The sequence below is a fragment of the Achroia grisella genome, unplaced genomic scaffold (genome assembly GCF_030625045.1).
Source record: "Achroia grisella isolate CSIRO2021 unplaced genomic scaffold, CSIRO_AGI_Agris_v1 utg4223, whole genome shotgun sequence".
Lineage (NCBI taxonomy): Eukaryota > Metazoa > Arthropoda > Insecta > Lepidoptera > Pyralidae > Achroia > Achroia grisella.
Window position 1 is genome coordinate 523,659 of NW_026712852.1, and position 20,744 is coordinate 544,402.

General features: G+C 30.3%; 4 protein-coding genes across 8 annotated transcripts; 2 read left to right on the plus strand and 2 right to left on the minus strand.

Moving 5' to 3' along the window:
- Positions 1-2,688: 2,688 nt before the first annotated feature.
- LOC131844885 (arf-GAP domain and FG repeat-containing protein 1) lies at positions 2,689-7,812 on the minus strand. Its single transcript, XM_059193871.1, has 6 exons — positions 7,612-7,812; positions 7,036-7,530; positions 6,799-6,929; positions 6,409-6,474; positions 6,191-6,324; positions 2,689-3,746 (listed from the first exon to the last, which is right to left on the minus strand). Exons 1-6 carry the CDS (start codon positions 7,773-7,775, stop codon positions 3,696-3,698), a joined length of 1,041 nt encoding a protein of 346 aa, XP_059049854.1. The 5' UTR covers positions 7,776-7,812; the 3' UTR covers positions 2,689-3,695.
- Positions 7,813-7,985: 173 nt separating this feature from the next.
- LOC131844884 (zinc finger protein 43-like) lies at positions 7,986-9,916 on the plus strand. 2 transcript variants are annotated; one of them, XM_059193869.1, is made up of 3 exons: positions 7,986-8,158; positions 8,608-8,722; positions 9,020-9,916. In XM_059193869.1, coding segments are annotated over exons 1-3 (864 nt in total). In that variant the 5' UTR covers positions 7,986-8,156; the 3' UTR covers positions 9,767-9,916. The 2 variants fall into 2 exon arrangements, with proteins under 2 accessions (XP_059049852.1, XP_059049853.1); XM_059193870.1 differs by lacking the exon at positions 7,986-8,158 and adding an exon at positions 8,224-8,300.
- LOC131844883 (asparagine synthetase domain-containing protein CG17486) lies at positions 9,795-13,749 on the minus strand. 4 transcript variants are annotated; one of them, XM_059193866.1, is made up of 8 exons: positions 13,614-13,749; positions 12,933-13,184; positions 12,464-12,632; positions 11,874-12,088; positions 11,382-11,788; positions 11,110-11,281; positions 10,533-10,774; positions 9,795-9,978 (listed from the first exon to the last, which is right to left on the minus strand). In XM_059193866.1, the coding sequence occupies exons 1-8, from the start codon at positions 13,662-13,664 to the stop codon at positions 9,795-9,797; spliced, it is 1,692 nt and encodes a 563-aa protein (XP_059049849.1). In that variant the 5' UTR covers positions 13,665-13,749. The 4 variants fall into 4 exon arrangements, with proteins under 4 accessions (XP_059049849.1, XP_059049848.1, XP_059049851.1 ...); XM_059193865.1 differs by having other exon boundaries at positions 12,933-13,187; XM_059193868.1 differs by having other exon boundaries at positions 12,933-13,084; positions 13,614-13,701.
- Positions 13,750-13,884: 135 nt separating this feature from the next.
- Positions 13,885-20,289, plus strand: LOC131844862 (regulator of nonsense transcripts 2). Its single transcript, XM_059193841.1, has 11 exons — positions 13,885-14,704; positions 15,260-15,365; positions 15,427-15,533; positions 16,074-16,325; positions 16,668-16,810; positions 17,207-17,501; positions 17,584-17,799; positions 17,956-19,002; positions 19,082-19,231; positions 19,363-19,508; positions 19,870-20,289. The coding sequence occupies exons 1-11, from the start codon at positions 14,006-14,008 to the stop codon at positions 20,042-20,044; spliced, it is 3,336 nt and encodes a 1,111-aa protein (XP_059049824.1). The 5' UTR covers positions 13,885-14,005; the 3' UTR covers positions 20,045-20,289.
- The last annotated feature ends 455 nt before the right edge of the window (positions 20,290-20,744 follow it).

Consider the following 20,744-nt stretch of genomic DNA (forward strand, 5'->3'; position numbering starts at 1 on the left):
AGTCAGTATTCGACTGACATTCGATTGGTATATTTTAGATATGAGGTATGAGGTACGTAGATTTCGGTCTATATAAAGTACTATTGTTACTTCCGATAAGTTGGGGTGAGCTGAAGAGAATAATCTTATTTGCCGTTCATTACATAAAAGTACACTAATTATTCATGTAACTATTTTCCAAGAACTGTGGTTGCTTTATTCGCTATATATTTTCCCATCCATGGTATATCCTATCATTACTTTGTTAGACTATAATGGTAGTGGAAACGTAATGGACGGTCGCCTGTTGTCTTATTCGCATGAGCAAATTGGCATTAAAATAGAATATTTTTATCTATTTGACCATATGTAGTTCTAATCATCACAATTGCAACTATTACTCTAAACAAACCACATGTGTCATCGTCATCCACGTGAGGGTACGACGGATGTTGGGGATACTAATATACCTACCTACTACTAAAATAAAATAAAAACGATAATAAATATTATTTAAAAATGTAATAGTGATTAAATTTTTACAACTTTTATACAAATTAACAGATCTTAGTGCTCAAATAGTATAAAAAACAATTACAATATTAAAAACTAAATAAATAGCAGAGTGCATAGATTAGAAAGTTAATTTGTTCAAATTAGCTCTAGGCGTATAAAAATATTTTACTGACGATCACAGATTAAATTCAAATTGAGAGCTATTTTAAATATGACTGTATTAATCTGACAAGAAAAATACCTGACTCCACAAATTTTAACATAACATATTTATACATTACAAACATTTAAGTATTATAACTTATAAAACAAAATAAAGAATATTAATTGGGTTGATAATGATATAACTTTCCAATAGCCAGTAAAGTTCGAAATCTGAGCTTTGCATCAAGCCAGGGCAGTTCAAGAGATGTCGCATTGAGGAGAATATATAACAAAATAATAAATGTATTAACACAATATCGGTATTTATACAATGTTTGCTGTAGTATGGTGAGGATGATAGTTTGATTAACATTTCGTTTCACTCTTAAAAGTTGCTGCTAATTTACAAATTATGACTTAGTATTTCTGCTATGGTACAGCAGAAATACTAATTCGTAATATATTAAATCATTAATTAAATTGTTATACTGTTTTAACGTAAATTGTTAAATGTAAAATTAGTAACCGTCACCCGCACCATGCTACAGCGCACACAGTACAAGTTTCCAGAATCCATGCTCGCAGATTTTAAAACTAACAAAAACATATGAAAGAAAAAGTACCAATACTACAAAATAGAATCGAAATAACATTACGTATTATTAAAGCAAAATATTAACAAAAAAGATATTAGCATGACTTAAAATAAAGAAAAGAAACATGTCATAGTCATTGTCATTTTCATTAAGATACTACAAACCTATTATAGAGTAAATTCTCAAATTCATTTTTAATTTAGTAGTTCACTATCTATTATAATAAAATGTACATTTGACTTCGGTGTATGATATGGTGTTACAATCAAAATAATTGTATACAATATTTAAAATTTATACAAATATATTTTTTCAAGTTTTATCATATATTTCAACCCCCAGGTATGAGAGATATGGACGTTTGGGTAGATATAAAAAACTACTTAATACCACTATGGTGTTAAATCAGGCTATGTTGTAACACTTTAATAGTTTTGCCGCTTAAATAGCCAGTTTAGCCATGGATGCAAAAAGAGTGCTTAAATTATGTTATCATTATCGTAATATCACGTATTATAATTATAAAAAAAATATATTGTATCATTACATAATTGATCCATGTTGTACAAATTTACAAAAACATATAATAAAAATACATTTAATATTAAAGGCGCTTGTGTATAAGTCCAAAATATGTGCAATGAGGTCACTCCACCGCCGAGATGACTCCTTATCTAAATATTATCAATCTTCACTCATTGAATGCATTACATACCGGATACAGTAATATAGTGAGAAATATTGAGTGAGTCAATGTCGGATGTGATCTAGTTCATTTTGTGCCATCTACATTTAAGAGAGCCTTCATAATAAAAATTCCATGTCGCAATCCTAACTTAATGGTCCTGAATATAAATATAGTATAATACAATGTTTGAATTCAATTTGTTGTACAACATAATAATTTATTATTGATAGTAATGCATACAATTTTAGCCTAAAGATCATTGAACATGCTTTTAATATCTTTATAACTGTATCATTTACATTACAGGCTGTAACGCTGCATGGGCAGATATTGTTACTTTGCACCACCAGTAGAAAAATGCGACATAAGAATTCGTAATGTAAGGCTTCTCTTAAATAATTATAATAACCTTAATACATTTTATTTCGTATAACTACAATTAATAATAATTTAGAATAAAGCTAGGACCAGCATTTTATTTCATAACATTAACATCTAATTCCTTGAATCTCTTAAATTCATTAAAAATACTATAACATTTTTAAAAGTACCAATAAATATAGGTAATCAGAGAGTACAATGACAAAATTTTCTTTTTATTGGAATTATTAAGGCAGACCGAGGCACTTAAGTTTACAATCGTAATAAGCACTTTATTACCACAGATTATAGAGTGAAAGCTTGTGTAAGGTACACCACTACAAGTGAGTTGAAGTGAGTGTGGACACTAGTTGTTCCTCACTATGATCATACTATGATATACATCTATGAACCACAATAGAACATAACCGATTTAAGATGTCTCGGGTAGTTCACAAACATGACTTCGTTTTCGCTCGCTTTATTTGATAAGAGGTTTTTTTTAATAGAGAAAACAGTTTATATTATTGTAAATATGTTATTTCTCATAATGTACTCGTAGGTAGAATATATTTTATTTAAAAATGTTGTAAGTCAATATTTAAAATTTAATGGTTATTCATTACAATGTAACTCATGACTTCGTATCTACTTTAGTACTTGTTTCAGTCTACTAAAGCACTTAGTTGGAGGTAATTAAACATTAAATTGGATAGCTGTTTTCAAATTCATTTTTCATCTAACATCAATAAGAATTTCTCAAATCGATTGAATTTATGAAATTTATTGATCTACAAAAATGTTAAGTATTTGCAGATACCGAAAATACCTCATAAATGTACACCAGATAACAGGAGGATCGTATTACACCATGTTTGACTGTATATAGTAGTCAGTTGTTTTAAGATAAAAACAGTTTGTTGGTCATAGATGCCGTGGAAAGGGAGGTGATAACAATATAACTCGTTTGCATCCGCGAGGTCACCACTAGATCATTTAGCTGCAAATATAAGTGTAGTAAATTTTCTATTCATTGTAGAGGTTCCCAAATGGCAACATTTGCCATTCGTTTTAATATTTTGGTGGTTATAATATATATCTCATTTAACAGTTTTTTTTTTAAATATTTGTATTAAAAATCAAGACAAATTTTGATATATTTATCGGATCCTCCTGTAAGACAACACTTACAATTTAAGGCCACATCCAAATCGTTTTTTTCTGTTTCGACATTTTTATGTTACTACCAGCATAATTCTTTGTAGCAGTAGTTTAAATGTAAAATTACGACGATGGCTTATACTAACTATATTTCTATAAATTAATAATAAACTTTGTAGCTTCATTTGTGCTTTTGTTGCGTTGATTTGTTCTCTAAATCTTGATATGGCTCTGATTGATTCATAATTCCATCATAGGAACGGATTGTTCGAGTTCACAACGCCCCCATTGTTTGGAGATGACTGAAATGATTAGACACAATCCGTTAAGTAGTGTAAGTATACATTGTATGATTATGAATAAACAGTACTAAATTAGTAACGTATGTAGGTACTAACTATATCTGTTACATCTATGTCTATGTACAAATATAAATATTTTGAATATTTATAGTTAAGTTATTATAAAAAAATTGGGTGCAAAGTATTGAATAATATAGTTTTATAAAATGATTCATGACAAACTCTTGAACTAAATTTAAAAGTGAAGAATTTGCAATATTTTATACAGACTGATATGAAGTATAGTTGGTTAAGACTTATTGCGATTATTTAATGGTACATAGATAATATTTTAGCTGGTAATGAATAAAAAACCTAATGCAATGTAATATCGTCTAAATATTATCAAGTTCAATGATAAGTCCGTAGCAATAATATTTTATCTATTAGAATTACTATGTATTGTGTCACTTTAATATTTGTAAATACTATTAGGCTAGATAAGGTAAAATAAATTCACAAAGAATACCATCTTAGACATTAACATGAATTAACAGAATATTATACATTCATGAAGAATATGAAATATTTACTATATGTAAATGTAAATATTGATTTTTTTATATTAAGGGTATTTTTATATCATCACCTACCTATACTTAAGTATTGTTAGGGTTACATGTGTTTGAATTTAGGTAACTTATATCCGTAAATATGTAACTCCATAGTATTCCAATGTATTGTTACCCATATTTGGTTATCCTATGTTATGTAATTGGTATGACAATCAAGCTTAAGGCCCACCTGATAATAATGCACAATGGACATCACATTATCATATTACGTCTGGAATACCAATAATATGTTGCCATTCTGGAGGACTAAGAAGTCATTCCTGTTATTTTGTAATTTCACTGTGTTATCTCACTTTTCAATAGGAACACAGCTTACAAAGCAAGCTTGCAGCTGAAGTAAATATACCCAGACTTTTAGCAAAATCTACCAGGTTTACTAATTTACCAAGGTGAAAGAAAGTGAATGGGACTAAACTATTTTGAATGCTCACAAAATATGTCCAATGCTCAGATTTTGCTCTGTGCATGTGGGCAGACTGATCGCATTAGTGTAACAAAAATATAAGATTCGAGTCAGATCGAAGAAAGTGTCGATGTGAAAAGGAGATCGAGCCTATACGATTCATTCATGCGGAAAGATGCATTAAACTCGGATGACAGATTTATGAAATAGATATACAACAAGAAAGTAGAAAGCGATAGGTTACTGGGTAGGTCTAGGCTAAAGATGCGCGTCGCCGCCCACATGCATGTGTTATTAGCACTCTGTATAAACCTCTTGTTTAGACTGATATATCATGATTTATTAGATTTTTTAAAACTACCGAATGCAAAGTATTTGTCATAACTGAAAAATAGATGCCCAGTGGCGAACTAAAGCGGTTCGTTTTACCTTAATCTGCCACTGCCAAAGCCATGTTGAAGCTGACCATTATTTTTGCAATCTATAAAATTTATTCCTGTTGGCTCCATGTTTTTTTTATTTTTACTGGACTATTGACTTTAATGCGTGCAAGTTACCGAAAAATACGATTATGAGTAAAACTTTAACGTTTGACCTTAGCTCTTTTTTAGCTGTCATTGTAGTGCAAAAAGCATAATACATAGGTACACAAATATATGCACATAAAATATACAAATATGAAGTTTAGTTTAGTTTACCACTTTGATGAAGAGAGACAAGTCTCTGAAACCATCATGGACAAGAATGGCATGTTTGTTATTAACTCATTTTCACATTAACAGTATAAAAATATCAGAATTGTATAATATAGATAAGGATATTAAAAATTTCCTGTTTGTGACGTGTATTACATGTTGCCTAATTTACATATATAAATATGGCTACATATGAGATAATTGTATGACTAATTTATCTTACAACATCCTTGTTAAAGCCACATTTCATTAGGAATGTTATATATAATTAACTATAAACAAAACAAATAATGCTATATCTGTTCTAAATAATTTAAATAAAATCAAAACACAGGAACATTGACTTGTCATTCTTTTAAATATAATGTGGTTGAATAAAAACATTGCCACAGTTTGGTTTGTTATAATTTATGGCTATAAATATTTATCTATAATATATAATGCAGCTTTTCAAATGAATTGCTGACTGACTTACATATTGTTTTTCCAGAAAGAAATCCAGGGGATCAGGTACAGATGAAATGTACCTAGTACCTAATCATTATTTCATGTAATTAGGTACTAGGTACATTTCATCTGTACCTGATCCCCTGGATCTCTTTCTGGAAAAACATGAAATAATGAAAAGGCAGATTAACACTTAGCAAAATAATGTTCTTTTTGTCAAAGAAAAGATAATTTATCTATCTAGAGAGTCTATAATTGTTAGTAAAGAAAAATAAATATTCTTACCATGAAGGGATTAACAGAAACAGGTGCAGCCAGTGTGCTCCATCCTCCATTAAAAAAGGGGTTCTTATTTGCAAATAAGTCATTGGTTGTTGAACTTTGGAATGGGTTCTTATTATTAACACTGTTGTTTTCTTCTGCAATGAAAAAATCAATTTGAGTACATCAACAATAAAACTGTATGTATGGTTAACATTTTTATGAAGTATGGATATACTTACCCATATTTTTCAGATTCTGCTGTCTTAAAGCTAGATCTAGATCAGCTAAAGCAGCATAGCGGTCATCTGAAATAAATTTATAATGGATAGCATAACATTTTAGAAACAGGTAATTATCATCATCTACTTGCTTGACTGAGCATATAGACAGACATAATTATTGTTTAGAAAGTTTAAATATAGTTAGTTACACTATAACAATACCCAGTCATTTATTTGGTTCAAATTTTTATGTGCTTATCTTAAATTGACCTGACAGTAACATTCCTTTATGTTAATTATTTATCTAACATTTTGACTTTATATTAACTAGTTATGATATGCAAAATTATTATTACAAAATTTTAATATTTCATGTTAATCCATAATAAACGAACAGATGAAACTCACTTGATGCTGGTGCAGTTGAATTGAAAGCATTAAATGTAGCAGTTGATGGTTGGGATATAAAATTGTTGTTTATATTATTATTATACTGACTGCTGTTGTAAATATTTGCTGTTGAAAAATCAACAGGAAAACTGTAAGAAAAGTGTAAACAAAATTCAATGTTTGCAAACAATAAATTGAGCAAATAATTTTTGTTTAATATTAATATGAATGTTTATTGTTTATAATTCAACTTACTCAGGTACTGTGGCTGGATTCTGAGAAGGTGCGCTTACATTGTTCATCAAAAGCTTGTTGTTGGGCCTTGCCAATTTATTATTTGTGTCATTAACTGCAGGAAGTACATTGTTCACAACTCTTGCTGTCTGAACCATTGCACTGCTATTAAGTACAGTTTTTGACGTTTGAGGAGAAATCGTTATCAATGGAGACGAGTTCGTTACTATATTACTTGTGGCTTTCGTTTTAGATTTAGTCTTAGATAATGAATTACCATTTACGACAGTATTATTAAGAGGGGAGTCCAGAAAATACCGCTTCTTTTCGTACTTGTCTGACATAAAATCTTTAACGTTTTGTTCGTCAGCAAAGTTCACACTTTCACCCTCATATAAACCTAGCCACACTCGCCTACAATAATCATTACCCCTAGTCTTTATAAATTCCAACTCTTCCGGCGTAAAGGTGGCCATAGATATAGACTTTACGCGGTGAGGCGGAGTTAGACCACGCCTAGAATATAAAAACACCTTGAATGTTTGTTGATCTCATAAAAGATTATTTATGCAACAATAACGCAAAAACAATACTTACAACATTCCTGAACATTTCGAACACACGAAGGAACCGATGGTTGTATTTACATATGTGGGACCTCTTTGGTTGCAATCTAGACAGTATTTATTTCCATTTAACGAAATAAGTTCGCGTAAAATTTCTAAATTTTTGTCGTCCTGTTTACGACGATTTGCAGCCATTTTTGAATTGAATTGTTAATAATATTTTCACATTGTCGTGGATTGGTGTATTTAGTGAATGAGTGAATAAAAGAACTGTCAGAAAATGTCAATTTTAATTGACATATTGATTGACAGTAAAAGCAAATAGTGCAGTTCGACAACTTGCAGTAGAGGGCGCCATTATATTACAATATCAATTACTTTCATTGTTTCTAACAATATAACAATGAGAAATATGGTACATTATCAGTTATATCAGCCAAACGACAGTAAATATCGTACGATGTCTAAGCATTAAAATCAATTACACGGTTTTGAAGAGTAATCTATATAGGCCCAGACAGAATAATGTAATAATGTATAAAGTATATTTTATCCACAAGTGGATAGGCCAGAATAATGTAAATATAATCGATCTTTCTAATCTGTGAAATATAGTATCTAAAACAGAGTCAAACTATTATTTATTTGGTCAGTAAGATAAGCCTTTCAAACAAATCTTTGTTTTACTTTAATTAGATATTGATTAGATTTAAATACCTTGTAAGTACACCAGTAATAATGTAGTGCGATCTATTTTCACAACTAAATAAGCACTCTTATAAATGAGTCCAAAATACAGCTAAAGATATAGAATCCAATACAATTTTTATTACTACGTAAAATTTGCATAAATCTCTTCGCTAATATTTCAATCTTACCTTTTAATACCTATAATTTCTAAGCTATTAAGTGCAGCATCGCCTTTTTGCTTTCAAATTTTTTACAGGCGTTGGGTAGATATGCGTATATTTGGCGTACCTTTTCTGACTAAATAATAAAAAAAATAAACATATTATTCATATTTTAGGAATAATATGGACATGTGCAGATTATGTATGAAAGCAGAATTGCTACTAGATTTATATGAAATAAATAAGGAAAGCACACTTGCTAAGAAAATTTATTTTTGCATCGACATTGAGGTAACTGTTGTATATCATAGATAATAATAATATTTCTTTATATAAACATGTGTAATTAGTGCATACATTGAGCTACTGATTTTTTGCTATTTATGTAATGCTAAAATATGCTATCGCCAACGTGTAAAAAAATGTGATATGGACACTGGCATATTTCAATTACTTAAGTCCATTATAATATATATACATGTATATAAAATAATAATTATTATAATAATACAAATAAAGCAGATTAAATATATATATATATTGTTAAAAGTATATATTATTACAAATAAGAAATGTTCACATCTACAGGTTCCATCAGAAGATAATCTTCCATCATTTATTTGTAAACAATGCTTCAAGAAAATTAAGAAATTCTATACTTTCAAATACAAAAGTTTGAAAGTGGACATTGCTCTTAAAAATATGAAGTACCATACAATAAATAATATAATATTGGATGATGATTTAAATTCATTAGATAATGAAATTAAAGAATCTAAAGTGATACAAAATAAGAGTACATTTGTCGAAGCAACTGATATATTAAGCCAACAGAATGCTTCCTCTATTAAGAACAAAATAAATATAATCCAAAAGACACAGAAGAAAACCAATAACACAAACAGTAATTACCAGTGTGAACTTTGTGGTCACACATTCAAAATGAAAACAGTACTTGAAAAACATTTAATGATACATTCTGGTATCAAGCCATATTCTTGTAAAATCTGCCCAAGAAGATTTGCTAGAGCTGAGAATAAAATAATACACATGAGATCTCATTTAGGAATAAAACCATTTATTTGTGAAATTTGTGGTAAAACATCAACAAAAAATCAAGATTTAAAGAGACATATGAAAGTACATAATGATGAGAGAAATTATTCATGCTCAAGATGTAAACTTAAATTCAAACGATCAAGTGATTTAACCAGCCATATGCGCACCCACACTGGGATTAGACCATATTGCTGCCTAACTTGTACAAAAAGATATGCATCTCACAGTGGTCTAAGCAAACATTACAAAAAATGTTGTAGAAAAGAAATAATCTAAAGAAAAATAACAGATTAAACTTGCTGATTCAACTAACTAAAAAAGTTTTTGATATATCACTTCCTTTTTCTTTTTTGTTTGCTATTCTTGATCCAAACTGTAAAGCTCTCTTCGGTAATATTGCAACACCAGTCAGCCCATATTTGAAAGCCACAAGTCTTAGCATAAGTTTATCTCCAATCCCCAAACCCAAATTGTCATTAGGAAAGCATCTGCAAAACCAAGTAGTATTTATTATTATTATTATATATGTATTTATTATTATTCCTTAATAAACTATCTAATATGAGCAATTTCAAATGACTCAGATTGCAAAGGTGCCAAAATTGTGTGTCAATAATAAATAATACTGTAAAAAAATATTTTACCATATAGTATAACCGTCTCTAGTAGTAGTTTGATCTAAATAGTAAGAAGTTTCTTTATTTTCTTTGATAGGGCAAAATATTTACACAACATGTCCTAAAATTGATATATTCCATAAGTATCAATTATGTACTTTATATGTGAAGTTTATGATTTGTCTACTAGAGGATAGTGGACAAATCATAAACTTCATGAATACAACGCGGTAGACGGTTTCCATCTGGTTTGTACGGTTAAATCCGAGTTTCTTATAGCGCGGTTTCAATTATCAATTCTTTGATATTTGTCATGTTGACATGTACTGTACATATAGAGTTCAAAGAATGCATTTAATATTAAAGATAACAGATTTCAGAGATATTCTTAAATTAACAGTATTTCCTTTGTTTATGTTACTTACTTTAACCATGGTTTCAACTGTAGCAAAAATTCCGTAAGGTCTTCATCCAAATAAGGTAACCGCGGTTGCCGACCGTGGTCGCAAATTACTCTATTATCACGTGCTAGATTTCTAAAGGAAATTCGTTTCCAATCCAGCAGAAGCTCCTTGTTTAAACCATCCCAGCCATAACGCTTATATGCATTTCTATGTCTAGTATAACCACCAAATAACTCATCGGCTCCAGAACCTAAAAGCAGTACCTAAAAAGTTTTAATGAAGGCAGTATATTAATGACGTTTAAAATGTTAAATAACAATTAGCCCTTTGCAGATTTTATTAGAAAACTAAATAAGATGGACATTTTAAGTTCCGATCCCATTTATATCATTGTCTGTGAGTGAGTAGTAGGTATTCCTAATAATTATATGGGGCAGTGTAAAAATTGTACATGATTGATTAATTCATACTCAATTACAATTGCATCATATTATTATACATTTATACGGGAAAGTATAACATTATCCATGAGTTGTTAGGTAAAGATTGAGATTTAGTATACATTACACTTGAAGTCTATGTGGTACCCATGACTTACCCTACAAAATGATGTATCTTGACAATTTTCACCTTGAGCTGCAAACCATAAAGCTGATCCAAGACTTTCATCCAAAATTGTCTGTCTAGGGTATATTAAATCCCCTATAATTTCAGATTGATATTTTTCTAATTTAGCTCTAGGAACATTTACTTCTCTAAACACCCATTGTCTGCAAATTAAGTTATTGTTAAACATGCTGGTACACACATACCTTGTTATACCGGTATAAATATAACGTTATTAACATTATTACTAGCACATAAAGATACCTTAAAGGGCATAATCTTCTTAATTCTTCTAAAGACTGCTGTCCCGTTAATCGGTCTGGTCCATCATAATTATTGCTGTTGCCCTTTTCAAATGCAACATTGATGAGATCAATACTTTGATCCTTTGGTAAGTATTTATCTGCCAAAAATGCCAATATGGTGCAATCTAATCCACCCGAAAATAAAACACCCACAGAACAATGATTACAATTAAAATTTTTTATTTGTATACATTTTTGGCACATTTTAGGTTGACGTAGAACTCTGATTTTAACACTTTGTTCTAATAACTGTATTATTTTAGAAACTGTATCACTGATCTCATTATTATTTAAAAGTTGCTCTAAAAGATCCAATTTACATTTAGTTTCTCTTCCAAGATTTTCTATAAAGTGTATTAGAATTTCCTGTAGATAAAATAATTGAGTGTAAGTATTTAAATAAGCATATGTTTAAAACATATTTAGAAGAAATAATGAGCAGTATGGTTACATTTTCAAAGATGTTTAATTTGTCATCATATCTGAATGTAAATTTTTCATCTGGTAAATTTTGTTGTTCCTGCACTGATGACATCCATTCAATCATATCAATCTCATTGATGATTTCAAAGGTTTCACTCCAGGACATTGACATTAATTCTTTTGTTTTTATGTTTAGCATATAAATGTAGGTGGAAGGTACTTCAATACAATCATATTTTCTACCTAAAATAAAAATATATTGAAGTTATTATATAGAAATTAATATATCTTACATTTACATCTTCAAACCTACTTTGTTCCAACTGGCAAGCAACAAAATTATACTCAATAGCTACTCAAAATGTATTTTTTCGATATTTTTAGGATGTACTTAAATAATAAAAACTGTAATGTGAATTAATATCTAAATTGCATGAACCTTTTCTGTGATAAAATACACACTGATTCAAAGATTACTATTTAATTGATTATTATTATTATTAAATTGATATTATTATCTGAGTGTACCTACTGTACATTAGACAGATAATAATAATATAAATTATTTGGTTAAGTAAATAGTTCTTTTTTTATACATTGAGATATTATAATTATTACCTAAAACACTGCTAAAGACTAAAGAAGATTCATTTTTATGGACCAGTAAACTATTTCTTCCAATTCTATCTCTTGTAAAATACAGATTATGATTTACTTTGTCATAATAAATAATACTAAATGGTCCTTTCAAAGTCTTCAGTTCCTTCACTATATCCTCTGGATCATTCTGAAAATTATATTATTCATAATTATTGACTTTTATTTTCATTATACCTTTAACTTTATTGTATGGTTTATAGTTTATAGTAAGTATGTAAGTTGTATTGAATACAAGTAATTTATAGTCTAATGATATTGTTGCACATATATCATGTTTGACACCTAAGTAATCATTGAGGGACAAATAGCTATTACTTAGTGTTTAATTTAATTAAACATATATATAGCTATATGTAAGACTTCAATTTTAAAAGCTTACCATATATAAAATCCATAATGTAGTCATTTATATTAACTGAAGACTTACTTTTGCTCTGCTTAATTTCTTAACAATCACTTGAGTATCATTTATACTAGCATCCCATGATTCATCGAAAATATCTCCATTATACAAGAAAAATCCATATTCATTTTCTATAGGTTGAGATGTTAGTTCTGACCCTTGCATCCATAGAACAGCTGCACAGAAAATTACTTTAATTCCATTGTCTAAAATTATTTCATTTACAGAAACACAATTCGGTCCTCTGTTTTTTATACGTTCCAATAATTGATTGTCCTGCTAGAGAAATGTGTTGGGGTTAATAGTCATATTCATAGAAAAATTTAATTATTATGGACTGACTTCTTTGGCTCAATTTTGGTGGGAAAGGGTGTTAGTTTGGTTTAGTAATGTGGACTGATGATCTTATTGCTAGCAATGTACCATGTCAGGTTTACCTCCACGCGATTCCCCCTGGAAACCATCGTGATAAAGTCTTGGTGAATTTGTCACAATGAGCTAAATGGCCTGACTTCATGCTCATCTTATCATCGTCCACTGGTGCCCCGCCAGCGTAAACCGTTAGCGCAGGCGGGAGCACCATTACATTATCATCCATAAAAAAATGTAAACAGTGCACAATCGTAATATATACAAATGATTTTTTAATGAAGGTTAGGTTAGGAAAATTTTAATATAAATTTCATTTTAACAATATTTTCTTACTTTCAAAACACTGCTATTCGAGTAACATATTTCACAAATAATGCCACACATATTGAAGTGAGTAAATTAAATCACTCCAAAACATGGGCTATATAAAATACTTATGCCATATAATAATGTATATAATAAAAACCAAAACAAATATTGACATTAATTACTGAACTGATCAGAAAAAGTATTTCAAAAGTCAATCTGTCAGTCCGCCAAATTGTGTTACAGAATTTCAGATTACAGACTATAAATTAGATGACAGAGCAGTCGTCTAATTTATAGTCTGTATTTCTGAAATGTCTTTTGTATTTTTTTATTATTGTTAATAAATTAAATTACACAATATAATAAAAAAAGCTTAAATAAAGTTTAAGTTAAAGGTTTCTGTGAGTTTTATTGCTATGGCATCAACAGAAAAAGAAGCGGAAGGTGACGAAAAAATAACGGAAAATACAGAAGAAAATACAGAGGAGAATGAGAAAGCTGCTTTCTATGAATACATAGCTAACTTAGAAATGCGAATTAAACAAAAAACTGAGACTCGTAATCAAAATCTAAATTGTACACGACCTCCAGATAACCACTTTTCTAAACTAGATTCAGGTTTAAAGAAAAACACAACATTTGTAAAGAAATTGAAATCATTTAGTGCTATGCAAATGGATGCACTAATAAAAGATTTTAGTGCATTAAATTTAACAAAGTATATTTCAGAAGTAGCTGCTGCCATAGCAGAAGCCAAACTTAAAATGTCAGATATTCCAGCAGCAATAAATTTATGTTCAGTGCTTCACCGTACCTATGCTGACTTTTCTGCCAATTTCTTTGAAAACTGGCAAAAGATATTAACTTTTAAAGCTACTGATAAAATAACAAATTCCTCTAAACTACGTGTTGATATAAGGTTTTATGCAGAATTAGTTGCTGTGGGTATATTTGCCAACAAGACAGGTTTACCCCTACTGGGGAATGTGTTAACTGTTCTCATAAATATGGACAAAGAGGATCATAACAATATACCAATACTGCTGTCATTTTGTAAACATTGTGGTGAAGATTATGCTGGTTTAATGCCAAAGAAAATACGGGATGCTGCAGAGGTATGTGATTATGTATTTTTTTATTCTGTATTAACTACATTTATCAAAAAATATATAGGTCAAAACACAAACAAATAACTCTGCTATGTCCAAAAATCGAATGTGGAAACTATTATAATTAAGTAAAATAGTTAACTATTATTTTTTTCATTTAGATTCTGTAATAGCAATGTGTTATTTACAATATTAAATACATAGAACTCGAGAACTTTTATTTTGTGAGCTGTTATATGAGTGACATGGTTATAGCTAGACAATAAAGTTTTGCTGTTACATAATTGAATATAAGAAATAATTATAATTTGAAGTTTATACTTAAAACAGAACTACTCATAGTGATTACTTTTTTTTTTATATAATACATATTTTGCTAAAACTTCATACAGCTCTTGTTATCTAAAGCATTAACACATGAACAGTCAATTTATGTTTCATTACTTTAATTTTATTACATCTATAGAGAAATAATGATTTATGTAAATAATAATTTGATGTAAATAAATTTAATTGAACTTAAATTATTTTTTAAGTATAATTTATGTGTCTGTTACATAGAAATACAATGTCACAGTACCAAGAAATATATTCTTGCCAGCTGAAAAACAAACAGCAGTAAGGACGCTGCTAAAGGATTATTTCTTGTCTTTAACTAAACATCTGTGCGAAGGTTAAAGAAATTCAAAGGTTCCAACGAACAGAGAAACCCTGCGAGTTTTCTGTCATAGCTGAAAGGGCTCAATTACAAGCGCTTCATACGGCCAATCAACGTACCCTCCACACTAGGGGTGAACTGTCCCAGGAGAGGAAGGACCAATTAGAATTACATCAGGTAATTATTTCAATACTATTATGATTTCAGTATTTATTAATTAATCATATTCTGGCTTCGAAATTTTTAGGTAAGTAATTATGCCAAGTAGCTTTTATTTAATTATTATAATATTATTAATATTGGGCAATTAGGCTTGTAATTAAATTTTTACAAAGAGCAATGCATTAGGGCATTCTACATTGTGAGCCACATTAAGTAATGTGTATTGTGCTGATCATGTCTAGAAGCAATTATTGCCTTTACCATGTACTTGTTTGCTATTCTAGTCTTAAAATTCTTAAGCATGATGTCACTGCTTTATAGTATAAGTTATGTCTTATAACACTTTTCATATTATTAAGGCAGGAAGGCACTAAGCACCTTACCTTGCATTGAATGTTTGGGAAAGAAAGATGGAAAAGGTAATGAACAAGCTAGATTTATTTCTTTTGGTTGCTTTTACTATGAAATACTTGAATTTTTTACTAATTATTTAATATAGGAATTATGTTCTATTAAATGATATAGATATATTTATATATCTATAATATATTTTAGGCCACATATGACAAACTCTTGACTGGTGCACAAAATTTTGCTGAAGTGCTGGGAGAGGAATTGGGTGAGGCTGGTGAACCTCCAACACTATCCATGGTGGTAACTGAAACACAAGGCACAGTGAGCATAAGTGGTAATGAAGAGTTTATCATGCATGCTGGTACTGATCCCTGGCAAGATGAAGATACAAGAACTTTTTACACCAGCTTGCCTGATTTGAAAGTATTCATGCCTAACTATCAACCTAAAGAGGTATATAATGTTGTCCAATGTATTATAATTACTCTCAAATTCCTAAATATGTGAAAAGTTTAGACTTATTTTAAGTATTGAGCAGTTTGGTCATTATGACCTATTTTATTGATTGGAAAGAAGGTGACAATTTTGTCCCTTTCAAATGAATTAAATATAAACTAGTCTTTTTCTACTATTTATTTTGAAAAGTGGTAAAAAAATAATATTACTTCATCAAAGGATGAACTGTATACAATATAAATTGCCAATAATTTTATTTTCATGTTGGTCAGTGTCAGATAGCAATAATGTTATATTACACATACTGCATACTAATATTTTAATATGTAAACTTTTTAGACGGTTAAGAGTAAAGCTGAAACAGTAACAGAAGAAATGTTGGATGAGGATTTAAAAGAGGATGATTTAAGTGACAGTGAAGAACCACCTACTGTCACAGATGTAGAACAAGAAGAGACACAACCCTCAAATGTTTCTAATAAGTATGAATACTATTTATATGATACTGATATAAATTCCTTACTAAATGGCAGAATTGAGCTGGTAGAAAAAATAGCCTAATATAAATAGACGGAATATTCAACCATTATATTTATATTTACTTTCACTTTCATTAATCCTATGAAACTCCTGATGATACTTAAGGTCATCACTCATCCTAGCTGGTGTTTATAAGTAGAATTGTAATGGAGTCTATCTCGAGAATCTTTCATAGTATTTGTCTGCCCATTGTATAGTTGTTTTAAATCAACCGAAGGTACACCTTCTGTGATTTGTATTATTATAGAAGATAATTCTACTACTCAATGTTTGAGGAATCATGCACTCATACTATATGCCATTTCTTTAAATTGTGCTTTTGTCTTTACTTATTTCAGATATGCCCTAGACTCGTTTTTGAATGAACTACCAAATTGTATAAACAGAGAGTTAATAGACAATGCTAGTGTGGATTTTGTTTTGAATCTCAACACGAAAAATAATCGTAAAAAGTTAACAAGGGTTTTGTTCAGTGTTGCTAGAACTAGATTGGATTTGCTACCATTCTACTCAAGATTCGCAGCTATATTATATCCAGTTTTGCCAGATGTTTGCATGGACCTGTGCCAAATGCTTAAACAGGATTTTAAGTATCATGTAAGAAAAAAGGATCAAATCAATATTGAATCTAAGGTAATTTTAAATATTTTAAATGTATTATCATACTGAATATTTTATTAATTGTTTTTTTTTACAATATATTTTTTTGTTATAGATAAAAGTAGTGAGATTTATTGGCGAATTAGTAAAATTTGGACTATATTCCAAAATGGAGGCATTGTACTGTGTCAAAGTATTGTTACATGATTTCAAACATCACCACATTGAGATGGCATGCAATCTTCTAGAGACATGTGGCCGATATCTGTATTGTAATCCAGATACCCATCAACGAACTATGATATATCTTCAACAAATGATGAGAAAGAAGGTATGTAATTAAATTATATTTGAATTATCCAAATTATTCCAGTTAAAAGTAATAGGAATGTTTTAAATGACAATCATAGTACTAACAAAAAATTATTTATAAAGTTCTGTCTGTTATAATCTAAATTAATATTATTAAATTAGAAAATATTTTTAGACTGTTTCAGCTCTAGACTCTCGCTATGTTACTCAAATTGAAAATGCATTTTACTATGTTTGCCCGCCCGAAACTCCGGCTCAACCAAAAGAAGAAGAAGCACCTATGCATCAGTTCATTAGAAAAATTCTCCATGAAGACTTACAGAAGAGTAATGAGGAAAAGATTCTAAGATTGATGCGAAAATTAAACTGGGAAGATCCAGAGATATCAACCGTTGCAATACAGCATCTAGCTGGTGGATGGAGAGTCAGAGCAAGTGCCAGACGTGCTCTCGCTCGACTCACAGCTGAACTAGCGGCTTGGCAAGAAGCCGTGGCTCCCGCCGTTGTAGACACTATTATTGAAGAAATACGTGTCACAATGGAAGATCCACACCCTCGATATAACCAGAGAAGAATTGCCACTGCTAGGTACTTAGGAGAGTTGTACAATTATAAATTACTAGACTCCCGTGACGTATTTACTGTATTATACTCCTTCATTACTTTTGGGGTAACAAATGATCATAGTAATGTATCTCCTCTAGATCCACCAGAGAATGTATTTAGAATAAGACTGGTTTGCGCTCTGCTTGAAACTTGCGGGGCGTACTTTAACAGTGGTTCCAGTAAGAAAAAGCTTGATTATTTTATAATATTTTTCCAAAATTACTACTGGTTCAAATGTAGTGATCCATTTTGGACAGATGAAAATAAATTCCCCATTTATGTGAAGTATATATATCAAGAATGTTTAACGACATTGAGACCAAAATTGACCTTGTACACGAGTTGGCAGCAATGTAAGGATGCCATAGAAGATTTGCGACAAAGTCTTTATCCAGAATTGGGTGAGGAAGATCAATATGATAATGATGATCAAGGAGATGATAGTGTGAATGATGGACTCGACACGATTATAGAGACAGATGATGAAACAGATAACCCTCAACTTCCAGAAGAAAGTTCAGATGACGAACCATTAACAGAAAATATTGGCAATGATGATAATGAAGTACAGACTGATGATATGACTATTGAGCCAAGGAGACCGGCACCTAAGCCAGTTAGTATTACATGTCTATAATTATCTATTAAAAGTGTAGCAAGTAGTGTTTAAAAAAAACCACTTTGTTTCATTTTAGGTTGAAGATATAGAATTTGAATCAGCATTTGAAAAAATGGTGATGGAAAATATTGCAGAGAGACAACGTGAAAGTAGACCACAGCAGAGAGATATTGCTGTGCCAATGACATGTCGTCAAACTACAAAAAAAACTTATGAACAGTTACTGGTATGTACATAAATATTATTAATTATTTAGGTAATTTAAGTATTAAAGTAAACTAGTCTTACCTCTGCTACTGTATAAATTAAACAATTCCACATACATGTGTATATTATGCTTTTTTTATATTTTCGCAGCAAGGCAAAGAGGGTGTGGAATTTGTATTAATGGTTAGAAAAGGAACCAAACCGCAATACAAGTCATTCAATGCTCCACCAGAACTCGCGAGCAATTTGCAGCAGCAGGCACTAGCTGATAAACAAGAGATGGAACGCGTGAAGAGGTTTAATAATCATACATATATATAGGCGCTAATTCATGAAAAAATAAATTCGATTTAAATAAAAAAAAAGTTGTGTGTTTCCATCCAAATAAAAAGTAATTCTTGTGCGTCTGCTCTGTACTGTAGGTGCAACTGAAAATCAGCGCTAGAAACATGTTTACTAACCAGCATTATGCTAAGTTGTGGTCGTCATTGACTCTGTTTTGGAATGTGTGTAAATTATTGTTTGTATTTTTTTGTCATCATTGTTGTGTCGACCAGTCAATAAAATTCTATTATATTCTAATCGAAATGTCATGTAAAGAGATCATTTTATCATCATTACATTTTTACTAAGATAATTTTATTCTGGTGTTTTCAGACTGACACTAAATATATCAGAGAGGCAAGAAGAAGAAGAATACAGTGCTGAAAGCGGGGGAGGCTCAGGTGGTAGTGGCAATCCTAATCGTGGTCAGCATGTTCGCCAAAAATACCAACATCCCAAAGGAGCTCCAGATGCGGATCTGATTTTTGGACCCAAAAAATTTAAATAATTTAAATTTTCAGTGCTCTCGGATTTCCAGATGTCTATTGTCGGTTTCACTTTGGTCTTCTTCCGTGGAGAGATTATGTGGCATTATTATTGTGACATTACTTTATGGAATATACAAGACTTTTAGTTGCATAGATAAAATGTTTTTATACTTTTATTATAATTTAGTTGTTTCTGTAAATCTCGCAATATAAAAGCCAGTCTAACATTGATGATAGAATATAGCTATTTTCTTAATAATAAATATGCGTATTTTTAACTATACCTACCAAATTTTAATACATACGTACGTTCAGCTTTAATGATTTCATATTAAAGAAGACCAAACCGCCTACGCACAGTATAAGCTGGCGGAGTGGAGGGAGGATAGGATGTGCATGAAAGTAGGTTATTTAATCCATCATAGTAAATTCAGCAATAACTATGACGATTATCATCCAGAGGAGATCAATCTGATGGTACATTCCTAGTAGGGGCCGTTCAAGTATTACGTAAGCAGATTTGTTACAATTATTTACCCCCATTCCCCTTGTCTGCAAAAGGAAGCATACCCCCATGCTTACGTAAATATTTTTCAATCAATGTATTGTTTTGTTAGCAAAAACATTGTGAGGGTTGCCATTCGTGTAAAAAAGTAAATAATTATCGATGACGTAATCATCATCTAGACTTCCCAACCCCCAATGTCATCAAAAATAAGC

Bases quoted from the DNA above. Each gene is read 5' to 3' on its own strand.
- LOC131844885 (XM_059193871.1), bottom strand. From the start codon at position 7,775: ATGGCTGCAAATCGTCGTAAACAGGACGACAAAAATTTAGAAATTTTA. The intron at 6,930-7,035 runs GTAAGTTGAATT...CTTTTCTTACAG, and splicing joins AATCCAGCCACAGTACCTGA to TTTTCCTGTTGATTTTTCAA. The intron at 3,747-6,190 runs GTAAGAATATTT...TAATCATTTCAG, and splicing joins TTTCTGTTAATCCCTTCATG to TCATCTCCAAACAATGGGGG.
- LOC131844884 (XM_059193869.1), top strand. The intron at 8,723-9,019 runs GTAACTGTTGTA...TCACATCTACAG, and splicing joins ATTTTTGCATCGACATTGAG to GTTCCATCAGAAGATAATCT.
- LOC131844883 (XM_059193865.1), bottom strand. From the start codon at position 13,664: ATGTGTGGCATTATTTGTGAAATATGTTACTCGAATAGCAGTGTTTTG. The intron at 12,089-12,463 runs GTAATAATTATA...TTTTTATTTTAG, and splicing joins AGTCTTTAGCAGTGTTTTAG to GTAGAAAATATGATTGTATT. The intron at 10,775-11,109 runs GTAAGTCATGGG...AAAACTTTTTAG, and splicing joins AAGATACATCATTTTGTAGG to GTACTGCTTTTAGGTTCTGG.
- LOC131844862 (XM_059193841.1), top strand. From the start codon at position 14,006: ATGGCATCAACAGAAAAAGAAGCGGAAGGTGACGAAAAAATAACGGAA. The intron at 17,502-17,583 runs GTAATTTTAAAT...TTTTTGTTATAG, and splicing joins AAATCAATATTGAATCTAAG to ATAAAAGTAGTGAGATTTAT. The intron at 19,003-19,081 runs GTTAGTATTACA...GTTTCATTTTAG, and splicing joins GGAGACCGGCACCTAAGCCA to GTTGAAGATATAGAATTTGA.